Source organism: Boeremia exigua, assembly GCF_020726555.1.
Source record: "Boeremia exigua strain MPI-SDFR-AT-0100 chromosome Unknown C7974scaffold_9, whole genome shotgun sequence".
NCBI lineage: Eukaryota > Fungi > Ascomycota > Dothideomycetes > Pleosporales > Didymellaceae > Boeremia > Boeremia exigua.
In genome coordinates this window covers 1,545,406-1,562,605 of record NW_025763526.1, presented here as the reverse complement: position 1 = coordinate 1,562,605, position 17,200 = coordinate 1,545,406, and the positions used below count along the sequence as shown (strand labels likewise).

At 56.8% G+C, this 17,200-nt stretch overlaps 7 protein-coding genes across 7 annotated transcripts; 6 read left to right on the top strand and 1 right to left on the bottom strand.

The window, feature by feature from the left end:
- Nucleotides 1–79: 79 nt before the first annotated feature.
- Nucleotides 80–892, top strand: C7974DRAFT_378537 (uncharacterized protein; the record flags this gene model as incomplete). Its single annotated transcript, XM_046140414.1, has 1 exon — nt 80–892. One exon carries the CDS (start codon nt 80–82, stop codon nt 890–892), a length of 813 nt encoding a protein of 270 aa, XP_045994973.1.
- A 787-nt stretch (nt 893–1,679) lies between these two features.
- C7974DRAFT_378536 (uncharacterized protein) lies at nt 1,680–2,728 on the top strand (the record flags this gene model as incomplete). The annotated part of the gene is made up of 4 exons (XM_046140413.1): nt 1,680–1,751; nt 1,806–1,998; nt 2,246–2,608; nt 2,676–2,728. The coding sequence occupies 4 exons, from the start codon at nt 1,680–1,682 to the stop codon at nt 2,726–2,728; spliced, it is 681 nt and encodes a 226-aa protein (XP_045994972.1).
- Nucleotides 2,729–4,267: 1,539 nt separating this feature from the next.
- C7974DRAFT_399855 (DNA damage response protein RcaA) lies at nt 4,268–6,873 on the top strand. Its single transcript, XM_046142451.1, has one exon. It carries the CDS (start codon nt 4,376–4,378, stop codon nt 6,800–6,802), a length of 2,427 nt encoding a protein of 808 aa, XP_045994971.1. The 5' UTR covers nt 4,268–4,375; the 3' UTR covers nt 6,803–6,873.
- Nucleotides 6,874–7,964, bottom strand: C7974DRAFT_399851 (uncharacterized protein). The gene is made up of 4 exons (XM_046142450.1): nt 7,656–7,964; nt 7,569–7,608; nt 7,470–7,512; nt 6,874–7,343 (listed from the first exon to the last, which is right to left on the bottom strand). The coding sequence occupies exons 1-4, from the start codon at nt 7,659–7,661 to the stop codon at nt 7,202–7,204; spliced, it is 231 nt and encodes a 76-aa protein (XP_045994970.1). The 5' UTR covers nt 7,662–7,964; the 3' UTR covers nt 6,874–7,201.
- An 884-nt stretch (nt 7,965–8,848) lies between these two features.
- Nucleotides 8,849–10,642, top strand: C7974DRAFT_415700 (pyruvate kinase; the record flags this gene model as incomplete). Its single annotated transcript, XM_046143921.1, has 3 exons — nt 8,849–8,859; nt 9,023–10,343; nt 10,391–10,642. The coding sequence occupies 3 exons, from the start codon at nt 8,849–8,851 to the stop codon at nt 10,640–10,642; spliced, it is 1,584 nt and encodes a 527-aa protein (XP_045994969.1).
- Nucleotides 10,643–10,664: 22 nt separating this feature from the next.
- C7974DRAFT_399843 (CYTH-like domain-containing protein) lies at nt 10,665–12,478 on the top strand. Its single transcript, XM_046142449.1, has one exon. The coding sequence runs from the start codon at nt 11,015–11,017 to the stop codon at nt 12,317–12,319; it is 1,305 nt and encodes a 434-aa protein (XP_045994968.1). The 5' UTR covers nt 10,665–11,014; the 3' UTR covers nt 12,320–12,478.
- Nucleotides 12,479–12,762: 284 nt separating this feature from the next.
- C7974DRAFT_340900 (armadillo-type protein) lies at nt 12,763–16,802 on the top strand. The gene is made up of 5 exons (XM_046139267.1): nt 12,763–13,162; nt 13,235–13,404; nt 13,516–14,072; nt 14,127–16,340; nt 16,391–16,802. The coding sequence occupies exons 1-5, from the start codon at nt 13,023–13,025 to the stop codon at nt 16,646–16,648; spliced, it is 3,339 nt and encodes a 1,112-aa protein (XP_045994967.1). The 5' UTR covers nt 12,763–13,022; the 3' UTR covers nt 16,649–16,802.
- Nucleotides 16,803–17,200: the final 398 nt, after the last annotated feature.

Genomic DNA, 17,200 nt, shown 5'->3' with positions numbered 1-17,200 from the left:
AGTTCTTCGCAAGCCAATCTTTGTTTTGCAGGTCCACAGATACTTTAGGTATCGGAGTCCCGTCAAAGCGCCGCACAACATGGCGTCCATGAGTAGCAGCTACCTCACGCCCCCACACACCAGTCCCGTAACACCCACCTCTCCAACGCCACATGTCACCACAGCAGGCCCGTTAATCGTTACCCATCTCGCAACGACGAATCCCACACTCCAAACATGCTCACTCACGCACCCCGAACTCACCCCAGGCCCGGCACGCCTCCAGCAAGATCTCCATCTCTTGGCTCTCTTTCCCGACAACACAACTCTGCACTGGCGCCCTTCTTGGTTTCCACCAAATACATCCCCTCTAGGCGTATGGACCCTCCACAACCCTCCCAACGTCGTAACAACACGGCTTCCGTACCTTCACGGCCGCGAGAGGTTCACGCGCCGTCCACGGCGTCCCGACGATCCCGCGCCACTATTCATCAAGGACTGGAAAGCGTGGGAGACTTATTGTGGAAAGAGCGGGATACCTGTAGGTTTTTTGGGTGCGGCACATATGGAGCTTTTGCAAGTGGCCGCAGAGGAGTCTTCAAGGTCAGAGTTGAGGAGGATGCATGAAGCTGAAGGAGTACTTTATCCCGAACCGCCGGTACGAGGCAGCTACATGCTCGCCTCCGCAGCGTGTGAGACCCTTTTACCGCGCAAATTCCGGAAACTAGTGGAAGGTGAAAGGGTCGTTGTTGACGCGGGCGGGAGGTTGAGAGTGGTAGTCAAGGAGGAGGAGAAAGACAGGGTGGGCCTAAGTAGGGGGTATAGGTGGAGCTGTGTGCCATGGACTAGCGATATGGAGGAAGACTGTCAGCCGTTGACATTAAGATTGAGGGGATGGAATGCGGAGAGATGAGTGTGTGGTAGGATGGTTGGTGCGGGTTGGTGGGCGTCACATTGGATGTGCCAACCTTTGAACCTGCTTAAGGACTTGTGAGACCGGCTTGAGACTTTCAGTTGGTAGGGGTTTGACTGTGGTATAGCGCTGTCGTGTACACCTTAATTACAGTGCCGATCGAATATCACCGTATCTACGGGTATTGCTCCAATGCTTGTCTAATTCACAAAGATAGACTAGGTACTTAGGAATTTGCCCCCGAATCCCATTCTACAGCAACACACGTCGCATGGGCACTATGTATCAGCCCGACGCTCCGGACGACTTATCGCGATGTTCCGTCTTTCTCACGCACGACCGCTTGTTCACTAATCAGCTACATCTCATGGCGGTTAGCTTTGCGAGGACTACATCAAGCGACATTGCGGTTGCTGAGAAAGACGTTCACCACTATCTTTCCTGTCGTTGATTTTGCTATGATGTGCATGAATATAATGTCTAATCGTGCAGTTCAACACAACCTTGAGAGCCGTCAAACTTGACTATCTACACGTCACTTCATCGAGCCAGCCCGAAGCAATCTAGCGCGCTCATGTAGGAACCCGTCGTCCAAGGTTTGCGCTACTCCACCTGAAATACGACTCCACGCGCCCAATTGTAACGTGAAGCTAGAAGACACTTGCGCATCACCTTTAAACCCGTGTACTTCTGCCTAGAGAGCCCGTCTACAAAAGCCCCGATTACCCAGGTATTCAGTGCTTCCATCACAGTGCTTCCATCACACTCTTCTTCATATCCTCTCATCATGCCAACCAACTACTCTCTCTACAGCATCCCTGTATACTGGTTTTTCTCCCTTGCCCCCCACGCCTACGCTGTACGCCCTACAACTCCATTTCTCGCACTACCATACTGAACTGAACCTCCATAGATCAGCGTGGCAAAGAGCGCCAACAACGGCGTCTGGGACAACACCAACCCGCGTAACACTGCCTATCTGGAGAAGAACGTGCCCAAGCATGCGCTAGAGCGGTATGAGCGCGCTGAGGCCGCGCACGCGAATGGGATGGAGAATGCGCCCTTTTTCGTAGGGGCGGTGTTGGCGGGAAATTTCGTGGGGTTGAGTGCGTGTAAGTCTTGTACCGACGAGAAAACGCTGCTTTCCAAGGTTGGGTGCGACTGACGTCTGTAGCTACGATGAATGCGTATACGGGATTATATATAGGGCTAAGAGTGGTGTATAACTTGCTTTACATCAAAACGACAACACTGAAGAATTCGAGAGCGCGCTCGATGGTGTGGATTGCGGGGGCTCTAAGTCTGTTTGTGCTGTGGGTCAAGGCTGCGAATAAGATGTGCTTGGACTTGTAGGACAATTGATACCATTCACCCGCTACTCGTGGCTTTCCCGCTACGCCGTGTTCATACGAACACGTTTCTCTAATTATACAACTAGTGTGCGCCAACCGCGTGTCGCTACACAGACGACTGGTCGCTGCACCTCCCGCGCCGCCAAAGATCAGGTTGTCGTAGCCGGCCGTGATGTGCATCGCGGCGCGTGCGTCGACGAAGCTCTGTTGATCAGCTACCGAGACTGGATTATGAAAGATCTGCTTGATGAACGTCATGAATGTATCGCAGTCTTTGGTCAGAAACTCCGCGATCCCATGATACAGTGCCATCGCCAGCAGCACACCCATTGCATTGATCAGGGGCTGAATCCACTGCCGGTTGGTATGGTGCTGGTGAAGCTTCATCACTTGCTAACATATCTTATCAACATCTATACGAAATTTTCAAGACTTGCCGTACCTGAGTGTATCGCAGCAATCGCGCGCCAGTTTCACGCTCTGATTTTGTCAGGTCGGAATGAATTATTTTCCAGTGACGGTGAAAGAACTCCTCTGTCACGTCGCTATTCTTGCGTAGGAAGATACTAAAGCAGAAGTATGGCTGGCGGAAGGAGCCACGCGGACGGTGCCGCGGCTTTAATTTATTGAAGGTGTATCTGTGCTGGTTCTGTGATGGGGTATGGGCAGCAACGAGACGGTAAGGAGAAAACAAGAGTGCCAAAAGGTGGGCAATCATCGGTAGTAGTTGCATGGCGAGAGTTGTTGGTTCGCTGGGACTCTTACCTTAGTATGTCATCTGGAAGTGTGGCAGCACAATAGATAAATACTCGAAGTTGACGGCCGACCTGTGATTCAGACTAGACAGTCAATTGTATGTACTGAGTGGCGCTTTTACTCCCCTGATATTGGTGATTCTCATACTGCATGCTACGTGCCCGCATATCGGGCTGGTAGGTGACAGCAGGCGTATCAACCAGTCTGCTTTCGCTCGAGGGTTTACACTCCAGGAACAGTCAAAGCTACCCCTCCTTCCTCAATCGTTTGCTTTTCCAGAAGCAATAGTAGATCTTATACAACCACAGACGGTACACTTACCTAGTTATCACTCCCATAAGAGGCGTGTGCAAAGTTGGCCCACAACTACCAGTTACAGTATAATGGGGATGATCAGAAATGCTCGTAGAGAGAGTTAGGGTATGGACAGAGACGCCATGAAGCAAATTATGTTGGCGATCGGCGACCTGCAGCCATGTACGCTGTGTCGCAAACTGGCGATCATAAGCGACGAAAGCGCCGCGTTCCGTTTCCGTGTGATTTGGTGAGCGTATTTGGCTATGTCACTTCATGTGCAGATTGCTGCCTGTACTACCTAGGTATACAGCTGCTTGAGCCTTTTGGTGTACTGCACCCAATGCTGTGAACTATCAGATGAGGAGGATCAATTACTCGTTAGATCTCGTTGAACTCCCATCTGTAGTCGGCATTCTCTGACCATCTGTCAGGCTGAAGTATAATGTCTGGTCTGCTTTCAACGTTATTTCAGGTGACAAGACGCTGCCGAAGTCCAGTCTCTAGCTACTCGTGCGGTTTAGAGGATTTGCATTCTGACACGTTGTCCAAGATCGAAGTTTACAAAGTTGGATCTGGTGACTCGAGACTGTCCACACCTGTTCAGAAATCTCTGGAGTGATGGAGTTTGGGTGGAGTACAGGGGTGATACTCGCGGCTTACAGTATAGCAGGGGTAAGTAATCAATGTAGATCCTTCAATATTCTTCTTCTAGCAGCACCTCTGCACAAGTAATAGTAAAGCACACTAGACTAAACAATAAAGTGCTAACACTAAAGCTAAAATACTTTGTATACATCTATAGGTTATATTTTGTTGACAGCTAGCTGCTGCGAAGTCTTGTAACACATTGACTACTTACCCCTGTCATACTGTACAAGAGTAGTGAGCTAGCGGCTCAGGTGACTGCGCGTGCAGAAGCGCGACTGCTGGCGACTGCCTGTGGTCCGACGTGCTGCCCCACTCACACATCGCAGCCTGCAAACGCCGCAGCACGCGCGCGGGAGAATGCTCACTTTCATCCCCTGAACGATTCGTCTCGACCGTAATGCGATAACGGTCGCATACACTCGCCGCTGTCATGTGGTTCCTGGAGCATGAGTCGCTCTTTGGCGGCAAGCGTATCTGGCTGCGACCCGGAACGCAGCAGCTCTTTGGTCGCACAAAGGCCAGCGGAGAAGGAAAGACCTGGAAGATCGATAACAAGGCTGTCTCGCGACAGCACGTTATTATCAAAGTCCTTGACGTGGCTCCAGACGTCGGCACCAAGCTGCACACTCGATCGCAGGTTGAGATTACAGATCTCAGTTGCAGGCAGGGCACCGTCATCGATGGGCGGCAGAACTTGAAGAGCAGGAAAAATGATGACGGGTCGATGGAGTACGCAAGAGTCATACTGGACGGCACCCAGCACGAGATTCGACTGGCCCAGAGCTATGAGCCGTTCAAGGTCACCTGGAAGCCGCTCGTTTTCACATACGCCTCAAAAGAGAGCAAGGAATCAAAGGCCCGTAGCGCGAGGCTGCATGCACTCGACTTCAAGACCACAACAGACTTTATCTTTGGGAAGACGACCCACGTTGTGTCCCAGAAGCGCAACCTGCCTCGCGTGCTTTCAGGGCTCGTGGCTGGCAAGCACATCGTGACGGAAGAATTTCTTGAAGCTGTAATTGAACGAGCCACTTCCACGCAAGACAGCGAATTTGGCTATGTACCTTCGCCGCTAGAAGAATCGTACGACGACCAGTGGCCAAAAGAGGAAGAGTACACTCCGCCAACAGCTACGGAACCTGTTCCGCGGCCACAGGAGATGCTCAGGCCTGATGTCTCGCGATCAGAAGTTTTCTCCAATCTCACATTCGTCTTCCTGGACGAGAAGCAGCACAGTAGCTTGCAAGATCCCATTGCTGGTGGTGGTGGGAAAGCGTTGCTCTACGATCTGAAGCATGGCGAAACATCTGTTCAACAGTATGTCGATTACGTCCGAAGCGTAGCCGGTAAGAAGAAAGGTAGTCGCGCAAACAACGACAAGCTTCCTGTGATTACGGTCCGCCTGCCAATTGCAGCAGACAGCTCGGAGGAATGGGCTGCAAATTTCTTGAACGGCGTCGACAGAGCACTAAATCAGCGTTCAATCTTCCAAAATGAGTTTCTCGATATCGTCATCACCAAGGACAGAGCTACACTACAACAGTCGCCAGACAACGTTCCTGAAGTTGCACCAGGCGCACCACAAGCAGCGACTCGACAGTCTTTTCAGTATACATCAGCAGTTAACGCTCTTCCCGAAGCATCTGAAACCTCTCTCCCCACCAACGAGCCCCTCAAGTCGAATCCGCGCAAACGCATACATCGTCCGAAGACTACAAGTCGGTTTACCGGTTTCGACGACTACGAGCCGCCGCCAAAAGTTCGCAAGATTGAAGACACCCAGATGGAGGATGTCAAACAATCACTGCCACAATCTGCCCGAATGGCGACACAGGCGTCAGGGACTGCCACCACCCCTACAACTCAGACTCAGACCCAGAACCGCACACAAGGTCGGTTCGCACCGCCGTCACCCCCACACGAAACTGTTGAAAAAGAGGAGCAGATGGATAGTCTGTTTCCTGCTGCAGCAGAGATCAAGCGCCGTCGAGCAGCCACACGCGCGCCTTCAGCGTCCGTCGAGCCTGAAACCAGCACACCGGTCACTCAGCCAAGAAAGCGCGGTGTAGAAGCTCTTGAGAATCTACAACGGGTCAGACAGAAGGCAGACAAAGACATCAATGTCCGCGAGCATACGCGGCTCCGCATGCAAGAGGAGGAGAAACGGCGCCAGGCTGACGAAGAGAGTCTGCGGGAGCAACTAGAAGGTATTGATATCGAAGCGATGAAGAACCTCGCTGTGATTGAAGAAATCGAAGTCCTGCCCCGCGCGCAACGCAATGGCGATAATCTGCGCACACCAGCTGAAGCTCGCGCCCAAGCAAGGAGCGATAGATGGAATCCGGCCTGGAATGGGCGCAAGAACTTCAAAAAGTTTCGCCGGCGCGGCGCAGAAAAGGGCCTCGTTTCACACAAAGTCATTGTCCCGCTCGAAGCAGCACCTCCGCAGCAAGGCTTCAGCGACTCAGCATTCTTCCTTGACGTCATCGAGCCGCGCCCCATCGGCCTGGCGAGGAGACAGCGCAGGGATGCAGTGAACGAGTCCGAGTCAGAGCCGGAGACGGGCTTCAGGGGGCGGAAGAGTAGGGCGCAGTCACAACGCCAGACGCAATCGACACGTGAAGTCATCGACGTGGAAGATAGTGGGCCGGATGATGAGGAGGTCATCGAGGTCCGGACGCAGAAGAGTAGTGGCAGGACGCAGCGCGTTGTCGAGACACAGGCGTCTGAGCCTGCGGGCAGAAAGAGAGCTGGCAGTGCGGCAAGCGGGCCGCCGGCTGCGAAGCGAAGCAGGGTCGTAAGTAGAGATGACGACAGTGATGATGAGGAGACTGGGTTCAGACTCAAGCGGAGGTAGGCGGGTTTTCTGCAACACCTCCAGCATAGGCATGTTGTAGCATAGCGAGCGATACCCTAGCATACATAGTATATGAGTATATTCCATTGCATCGAGCGTGCGAGACACATGATAAAGGGACCAAGGCCTGCGTAAAGCTGACACTATTGCATGTACACAATCATAGCTATAACCATAGCAATACCCAAACGCCGCACCATAGAGTCCCTGGCCTATAAGGCGGTTCCTTTCTTCCCAGGCAGCTCACGCCAGTTCTACACGCCGGCCATCTCGCCAGGAAGGCTGCTCCAATCCGTCATGTCCCCACGCAGCAGTACAGTCTCTTTACGCAGCAGTACAGTCTCTTTGCGCAGCACTACCATCTCTCCTTGGCGCTCTCTTTTCCTCGACACGAGGACCTCATCGCTTGCGCTCAAAGTACGACGAAGCGGCGAAGAAGGCAACGCTCTGGTCCATGACAGTCTCGCCGACCCACAGATAGTTGTCCAGCCACTTCTGCACGCTCGGGGTGTCGCTGAACTGGTCGGGCTTTACACTGGGACTAGCGTCAGCCGGTTAGCTGTGGTCGTGCGGCGGGGGTTGGGCATGGATCTGCGGCGGTGGGGAGGTCGGCGCACGAGGGGTGGCAAGGGCGTTGAGGGTGTGCAGCGTGGAGGAGGCAACGTACGTGAGGCCAGTGGAGCGGCGCACGCCGGCGAGAAAGGCGGAGACTGCGAGGGTTGAGGGTTGGCCAAGAGTTACAGACTTGTTGAATGTTTGGACGAACCTAGTACGGCGTCGAAGGCGTAGTGCGCAACCTTGCCGAGCTGGAATGTATCAGTAGGGGAGCTTGCGAGTCGTGGGGCCGACGTACAACCATGTTGGCGGAGGGCGGGTGTGTGTGGACAGGGTGGACAGGGCGACTGGGCGGACTGGGAGAGGTGGAGGTCTTCACGTGTGGGTGCGAGGCGGAGGGTGGTGGGTGGTGTTGATGTGGTGCACGGCACGAGCGGGCGCTGTGGCTGGTGGCAGAGGCTCGCGCAGCGTGCAGGCATGTGAAGCGCGGCTCTGTGCTGGCAGCACCAGTGGCACCAGGCAGTGGAGCCCGTTGAAACGTCGCGGGCAGGCGCGACGGCTTCAAGGTGTGCCCTCGGCGCGACACGGTCGGCTCTTCCCACCTGCATGTGTCGGTCCATGCCACAGCCCCCGCTGCGAGCGTGCGGCCACTGCAACGCTGCGACACAGGCTCGCGGCCACGGCGCGCTGCTCGCACGCATGTGCGCGTCTGCCCGAGCACATCCTCGGAAGCAGCATCAGGCACGGCGATGCGGAGCAGCAGCTCGGGTCATGTAGGAACGAAGCCTTCAGGCGCGTGGTCCATATAAATGGCCGGGCCTCGCTGCGTGCTCTGGCGGTTCTCGTTCCCACGCCGTAGCCTTGGACCCCCATGAAACGACCAAGACTCGACGCCGGTGGTGGAGCTCCTCAGCATCCGGCCGCGCACCACGCACCAGGGCGAGGCAGAAAGTTTCTACGGCCAGGAAAATGAAAAACACGGGGCTTATCTGGGCGGCATGCTTGGGCGTTACGTGCGAGCGTCTCACGGCGCCAGTGCCAGCTGCACGCGGCGGCGGCAGCTGCCCTTATAACCTTATAAGCTGCAGCCCGGCGCATCGCCAGCCCTCTATTCACGCTGTTCAAGCTGTCCACGCTGTTCACGCCCTCTGCAGCTTATAAGAGCCCTAGTCTGTCTTCGCCCACGCTGCCCGTCATCCACACCGGTCACGGCCGTCGAGCTCTCAACACCTGCCCCACGCAGCCCTTCTACTTCTAGCTTTATTCACTAGCGTACCCCTCCAAGCTCAACACGCCCGCGCCAACGGCTTTTTGCAGAGAGATCAAAACCGGCCGTGGTGCATTCCTCCAGCAACACACTGCCCGCCTGCATCCTCCCTCCCTCTTCTCTCTCACGCCGCCCGCGAGCAATTGCAGTCTCCAGACCGCAGCCCTTCCTGCACAGCTCTTCTCCGCCCCATCTCCGCACCACCACCCCCACATACCGCAGCAATGGCGAACGCGTACGTGCACGACGACGCGGGCCCCCGAGGAGCCTGGCTGCGGCGCAATTCAAGGTAGTCTTCTGCAAGAAGTCTTCTACGAGAAGCCCTGAGCCGCCAGCCCTGCCCGACGGCCCCGTCCCCCGTCCCGCCCTTATCAGCGGTGCCGGCTAACACGCTGCAGTTTGGACCACCTCAACGCTGGCAGGACTCGCATCGAATGGCTCAGCCAGCTCAACACCGAGTACCACCCCGCCAAGCAGTACCGCCGCACCTCCATCATCGGCACCATCGGCCCCAAGACCAACTCGGCCGAGAAGATCAACGCCCTGCGCAAGGTGGGCCTGAACGTGGTCCGCATGAACTTCTCCCACGGCTCGTACGAGTACCACCAGTCGGTCATCGACAACGCGCGCGAGGCCGAGCGCACACAGGCCGGCCGCCCGCTTGCCATTGCGCTCGACACCAAGGGCCCTGAGATCCGCACAGGTAACACTGTTGGCGATGCCGACATCCCCATCAAGGCCGGCACCATCCTGAACATCACCACCGATGACCAGTACGCCACCGCCTCCGACGACAAGAACATGTATGTCGACTACAAGAACATCACCAAGGTCATCGAGGTTGGCCGCACAATCTACGTCGACGACGGTGTTCTGTCGTTCGAGGTCCTCGAGGTTGTCGACGAGCAGACCCTCAAGTGCAAGTGCGTCAACAACGGCAGGATCTCCTCCAAGAAGGGCGTCAACCTGCCCAAGACTGACATTGACCTGCCTCCTCTGTCCGAGAAGGACAAGGCTGATCTCAAGTTCGGTGTCAAGAACGGCGTCGACATGGTCTTTGCCTCGTTCATCCGCCGCGGCAGCGACATCGCCGCCATCCGTGAGGTCCTCGGCGAGGAGGGCAAGGACATCCAGATCATTGCCAAGGTCGAGAACCAGCAGGGAGTCAACAACTTTGACGAGATTCTTAAGGAGACTGACGGTGTCATGGTTGCCCGTGGTGATCTTGGTATCGAGATCCCTCCCAGCCAGGTCTTCATTGCCCAGAAGATGATGATTACCAAGTGCAACATCGCAGGAAAGCCCGTCATCACCGCCACACAGATGCTCGAGTCCATGACATACAACCCTCGTCCTACTCGTGCCGAGGTCAGCGATGTCGGCAACGCCGTTCTTGACGGCTCCGACTGCGTCATGTTGTCTGGAGAGACCGCCAAGGGCGATTACCCCGTCGAGGCTGTTACCATGATGCACGAGACCTGCCTGCTCGCCGAGGTCGCCATCCCATACGTCAACGCTTTTGACGAGCTGAGGAAGCTTGCTCCTATTCCCTGCCCTACCACCGAGACCTGCGCCATGGCAGCTGTCAGCGCCTCCCTCGAGCAGAATGCAGGTGCTATCCTCGTCCTGACAACAAGCGGTACCACCGCTCGCCTGGTCTCCAAGTACCGCCCCGTCTGCCCCATCATCATGGTTTCCCGCAACGCCACAGCCTGCAGGGTAAGTTTCACTATCCGCTATCGCATGAACTTTGCTAATTGAGACAGTACTCTCACCTGTACCGTGGCGTGTACCCCTTCTTCTTCCCCGAGGAGAAGCCTGACTTCAAGACCTCCCCATGGCAGGAGGATGTCGACCGTCGTCTGACGTGGGGTATCATGAACGCCATCAAGCTCGGTGTTCTGAGCAAGGGCGACCCCGTTATCTGTGTGCAGGGCTGGAGGGGAGGCATGGGCCACACCAACACTCTCCGCATCGTCCCAGCGACGGAGGATCTTGGTCTGGACCAGGAGGCTTAGAGCACGAGGCTTAGAGCACGAGGCTTAGAGCACGAGGCTTAGAGCAAACGACACAGTCGGCTTGAGGAGACGACACAGTCGGCTTTAATGTAAAGAGCCGTGTCCATAATGAGATTAGAGATGACGCTGCAATGAACAAGAGATACCTTTCATGACTCGTCGGAGTAATTGCGGTTTGGCGTGGTGTGATGCTCGGTGCACGCGCTAGTATATGCAAGCAAACTTCAGTTACAATACCGTAACCGACCTGATCCTATCATGTCCAAAGTCCTCTAAGCGAACGACTCCTCAAGCAGACTATTCACACCAGGGTCCTAATCGTGGGTGACTAAGAGGCCTTAGCGTCGTGCCTCCAATCAGCCAGACACGGCCATGGATCGTAACACTCTCCCACCACCAACCATGGATTTATCCGCAATCGTGAACCAAGACGAGGGGCTGGTGCTACCGCGCCGCTCCAGCTCCATTGCACACGCCATCACGCAGCCGAGTCCCGTCTCCGCATCGTCGAAGATGGCTACGCCCACGCCGAGAGCCATGGCACTGAAGCGCAAGCGACACGAGCCCAAGCCGATATGGGCGTACCGAGAGAAGGAGGAGCTTTCAGAGGAACTCCAGCGGTTGCAGGAGCAACAGCGCCAGCAGGCTCGACCACCTCCGCCGCCTGTACAGCCTCCGGCGCAACGCCAGGCTCCCGCGCATCGCCCCGGGCCACCGCCCGCAGGCGCCGCTGCCGCAGCGAACAGTGCTCACGAGCTCAGCGGGTACGAGAGGCCTGTCTCGGACGACGCGCAGGTCTACGACGACGTCACGCGCAAGGTGTGCGACTTCATCTGGACCACGGCCGTCAACAACGATCTCGTGCGCAAGGCGATTCAGGAGTCCCCACATACACAGCTCGAAGTGGAGGCGCGCTGGGGCCAGATAATCGACAAGCACCGCGGGTCTGCTGGGGAACGCCTGCGCGGCGTTCACGACACGGAATGCGTGGTCCGCAAGACGGACGTCCTGGACATCAAGTTTGAGAGCACCATGACAATGGAGCAGCACAAGCGCATGAACAAGTATCTGAATGGGCAGGTTCAGAGCTCGGTGCCTGCCTCTGGAAATCAGCGCCCGGAGGTCAAGTACCACCACACCAAAGAGATTGATCAGTTCTACGATCTGGGACAGACAGGGTTCGACAAACTGCCTCCCACGGTGCGAGTAATGATTGCGCAATCAGGCAAGGCGGAGAGGGTCCGCGTGTCGGTCGATGCAAAGACGGGCCATGTCATCCGCAAGATGATCAAGCTCCGCATTGCCAACCTCGAAATCAGCTCCCCCCAGACCGAGTGGGACTACCGTATTGGCATCAATCTCGAAATCAACTACCCCGGAGCTGTCGAGGAACTGGAACCAAGTATCGAGAAAGGAAAGACGCTGCGGGACATGCAGCGCCAGAAGGACCGCATGTCATACTCGTGGCTTGGTGCATATCAGATCGATCTGACACAGGTTGTGCAAGGGCCGGCCAAGAACCACGAGCTCGAGCTGGAACTCGACTCGCAGGTGCTGATGAGTGAAGCCGATAAGGTGCGCAGGAGGGAGGGGAGCGGCTTTGAGTCTCTGATCAACGGCATGCTCAACAATCTCCGCGTGCTGTCGCGAGAGATTACTCCGCAGGGCCCGACATGACAGCGACGGACATGATGTACTACTATAGCGAAAGGGCGGAGTCGACGCGTTGAACATGATACCCATTTTGATTGCAGCATTCAGCCGCAGTCTACACCTCAGCTGTGCTCGCCTCCCGTCTGCTTTGTGCTGTGGAACGTGAAACGTGAAACGTGGAGCTCAGCTGGCCAGCAGCTATGTCTGTAGCCCTGGAGTGGCAGTACATAACGAGTGCCAAGCCAAGTGCTGCACAGCTGCAGAGCTGCAGAGGCGACGACGAGGCCACAATGGATACAGACATGCAGACGGCGAAGTCACAGAGGCGTCGTACATGCGACAAGGGCCTGTGTCACTTTGCTGGACAGCCGTGGCTTATCGCGTGCAATGTGCAAGGTGCATGTGAGAAGGGGATTAGGTCATCGGCGCCTCGTTTGCCTCTGTCCGAGCTTCGCGCATCCGTCGACGGTGCATACAACGCGGCGACGGCTCACGCCAACCCATCACCCACGCCACTTCCCTTTGCTGTCCTTCCTTCTCTGCGCCGCACACGACCCCGTCCGCGCCGCACCGCACCCCGCCCCGTCGCTGTCCATCGCCGCAGGCTCGCAGACGCCGCCACCAGCTCCATCGCCTTCCACTTGGTTCCGCAGCCACCACCGCACCACCACCGCGGGCACGATCCCAGCCGCTGCATCACGACCGCCATCCGTCTGCGTCTGTCACCATGGTCGGCCTCACTTCAGCTGCCGGCGTTGTCGGGTTCCTGTCGGAGCCAGACCCAGCTCTGCGGTCGTTCGCCCTGCACCAGTTGAATGACCAGATCGACCTGCTGTGGCCCGAGGTCGCGGGCTCGGTCAGCCAGATGTACGCGTCCCCATCCCCCCCTGCTGCCCCCGGCATCTCCTGCACGAGCGGCTGCTAACATGTGCGTCACAGTGAGGCGCTCTACGAAGACGAGTCGTTCCCGGAACGCGAGCTCGCCGCGCTGGTTGCTGCAAAGGTCTACTACCAGCTGCAGGAGTACAACGAGAGCATGGTCTTTGCGCTGGGTGCCGGCAAGCTCCTTGACATCCACAAGGCCGGCGAGTTCGAAGAGACAATACTGGGTAAGCAGCTCAACAGCTCGGGACCGCGCTCAGCGCGACCGCCTGCAGCTCGCACCCGCACAGCGCACTCGGTGCGCCACAGACGACCAACGGGCTAACTCGCACGCACAGCAAAATGCATCGACACATACATCGCCATGTCCGCCCTGCACAACCCCCCGATCCCGGTCAGCAAGGCAAACCAGGCCCCGCCCCAGCTCAGCACATCGTTCGGAGCCTCGACAGGTGCTGCCAGCGCCGCGGCCAGCCTGACGTCGCCAATCACACCCTTCTCGCAGTCCGCCCTGCCCTCCAAGTCGCTGCTTTCCCGCGAGGACTCGAACGCGTTCGACCCCACAACCCCAGGCGGTGGCAATGCCGGCGTCGCTGGCTCGCACCCCTCGCCCATGATCCTGCAGAGGAACGTCCAGAAGAACCTGCAGACGACGATACGACGCATATTCGAGAGCTGTTACGAGACTGCCAACTACAAGCAGGTTGTGGGCATTGCGATCGAGGCACGGAATCTGGATGTTCTGCGTCAGTCGATCCTCCGCGCAAGTCAGGACGAGAAAAAGACAGCAGGCAAGAAGCCTGCGGCAGACGCCCCGACTCAGAGCGAGGAGCTCATGGACTACGTTCTCGACATCTGCATGAACGTCGTGCAGGAGCGTGGACTGAGGAACGAGGTATGTTCAAGTTCCATCACGACATGATTGCGGCACTCAGCTAACTTGTCATAGATTCTCCGTCTCATTCTCGACCTACTCAACGACAACGAGATCCCCAACCCCGACTACTTCTCCATCGCCAAGTGCGTCACCTATCTCGACCAGCACTCGCTAGCTTCGAAGCTTATCCGACAGTTGGTGGAGCAAGGCGACGACAAGTCTCTTGCAACTGCTTACCAAATTTCCTTCGACCTGTACGAGAACGGCACTCAAGAGTTCCTTGCAAAGGTCATGGCGGATCTGCCCGAGTCGGACGAGGAGGACGACGAGTCAAAGCTCGCGAGCGGCGATGCACCTGAGGCAAAGGAGTCTGATTCCCTGCTCGCAGGTGCGGATACCAGCAACGTTGCGGACACTGCCAAGTCTGGCAGCGCAGAGAACAAGGCATTCAACTCCGTCCGCCACATCTTGCGCGGAACCAAGAGCATCGAGCTGAACCTCGAGTTCTTGTACAGGAACAACCACACAGACAAGTCTGTCTTGAACAAGATCCGCGATAGTCTTGAGGCACGAAGCTCCATCTTCCACAGCAGCGTGACATTTGCGAACGCGTTCATGAACGCCGGTACAACAAACGACACATTCTTCCGCGAAAACCTGGACTGGCTAGGCAAGGCGGTGAACTGGTCCAAGTTCTCGGCGACTGCAGCTCTTGGTGTCATCCACCGCGGCAATATCACACAAGGGCAAAAACTGCTGGACCCGTACCTGCCAAAGGACAGCGTTTCCTCCGGCTCTCATTACGAGCAGGGTGGTTCTTTGTACGCTCTTGGCCTAATTTACGCCAACCATGGCAGCAACGTTTTGGACTATCTTGTCAAACAGTTTCAGAACACCACCGAGGAGGTCATTCAGCATGGTGGCGCTCTCGGTGTTGGTGTCGCTGGTATGGCAACAGGATCTGAGGAGATCTTCGATGCCTTCAAGAGCGTTCTGTACACAGACTCTGCCATCAATGGTGAGGCTGTGGGTCTTTCGATGGGTCTTGTCATGCTTGGCACTGGCAGCATCAAGGCTCTCGAGGACATGATCCAGTACGCACACGACACACAGCACGAGAAGATTGTCCGTGGTCTCGCAATGGGCATGGCGCTCATCATGTACGCTCGTCAAGAGGCCGCCGACGAGCTCATCAACGGCCTGCTTGACGATCCAGACCCGACCCTGCGCTACGGAGGTATCATGACCATCGCTCTGGCGTACTGTGGCACAGGTAGCAACAAGGCCGTCCGCAGGTTACTCCACGTGGCTGTCAGCGATGTCAGCGATGATGTCCGCCGTGTGGCGGTCATGAGCTTGGGCTTTGTCTTGTTCAGAAAGCCAGGCAGCGTTCCTCGCATGGTTGAGCTCCTCTCCGAGTCGTACAACCCCCACGTCCGATACGGAGCCACAATGGCTCTGGGTATCGCGTGTGCTGGTACCGGCCTTCCTGAGGCAGTCGACTTGTTGGAGCCTATGATGAAGGATTCCACTGACTTTGTCCGACAGGGTGCTTTGATCTCGCTTGCCATGATCATGGTACAGCAGAACGAGGCCATGAACCCCAAGGTTGTATCCATCAGGAAGCAGCTTACCAAGATCATCGGTGACCGTCACGAGGACGCCATGGCCAAGATGGGTTGTGCGCTTGCCCTCGGCATCATCGATGCTGGAGGCCGCAACTGCACAATCGGTCTGCAGACACCCACTGGTAACCTTAATATGGCTGCCATTGTCGGTATGGCCGTCTTCACACAGTACTGGTACTGGTTCCCGTTGACACACTTTCTGTCGCTCAGCTTCACACCGACCGCGATCATTGGCGTGGACCAGGACCTGCAGATTCCGTCATTCAAGTTCCACAGCAACACCCGGCCAAGCATGTTCGAATACCCGCCGGAGACTGAGGTCAAGACTGAGGAGGCGCCTGAAAAGATCAAGACTGCTGTCCTGTCAACAACAGCGCAAGACAAGCGCCGAAGGATGGTCAAGGAGCGCCAGCGCCGTCGGGAAAGCATGGACGTCGACCAGACGCCTACCACGCCCAAGCCCGCCGATGACGACAAGATGGAAGTGGATGAGGAGAAGAAGGATGACGAGAAGGCGGAGGGTGTGGCAGCGGACTCGCCAAAGAAGAAGGCGGAGAAGGAGAAGGTTGGATATGAGCTAGAGAACATGTCGCGTGTTCTGCCGGGGCAGGTGAAGCACATCTCATTCCCTGGAGAGCGCTTCATCCCAGTCAAGAAGGTCAGTTTCCAGTATTGTACGCCATGCGTCAGCTACTAACTCATGTGCAGCCCACCTTGGGAGTGATCCTTCTCACAGACACAACGCCGTCAGAGCCCAAAGAGCTGCTCGAGCTGAAGGTCAAGAAGGCGGCACCAGCACCAGCTCCTGGAGCAACAGGGTCGGGTGAACAGGCGCCTGAAGGGGTTGCAGAGGCCGACTCGCCGGAGTCGGCAACAGACAACCTGGTGGAAGAGGGCGACGATGAAGCATCGGTCCCCGGGGACTTTGAGTACGAGTCGGACACGAACCCCAATGATAGCGAGTAGTGTGGCAGTAGACGAGGTGCCGGTATCCTTCTCAGCGCCGGGCGGTTGCCTGCATTGATCTCAGGCTTTGGGAGGTCAGAGGAGGCCGCTTTCCCAGCCTGCCTAGATGTATAATAACCCATGCGGTCTACTAGAATTACAAGCATAGTTGTTCAGGTTCTGATTCGCTGGGTGGTGTTTGATACGGACCAGTGCTCACTGGATGCGTGGTCCTCGGCGGTCCGGGCTTGGCGTGGAGCATGGAAAAGTACGGCATGACCTCGCCGCTGCGCATCTCTCCACATGCCGCCATGAGCCTCCGACCGGGGCTGTCACGCTCAATCGCCGGCCGCGATGCAACCTCCGTCTGTCTGCAGTGCTGGCGGACGCTGCGCCGGCCGCCGGGGCCGCTGCGCCAGGCCTTCTCGACGGTGCCCCCCCATCGATCCAGCGCGGTGGCCGTGGGCCGGAAGCGCAACGCGTTCAGCAGGGACTTCTTTGGCAAGAACGCGCTGCTGAAGGAGACGTTCTGGCAGCCGCGGCGCGACGTGCAGAGCGCCATTGCCGCGGGCA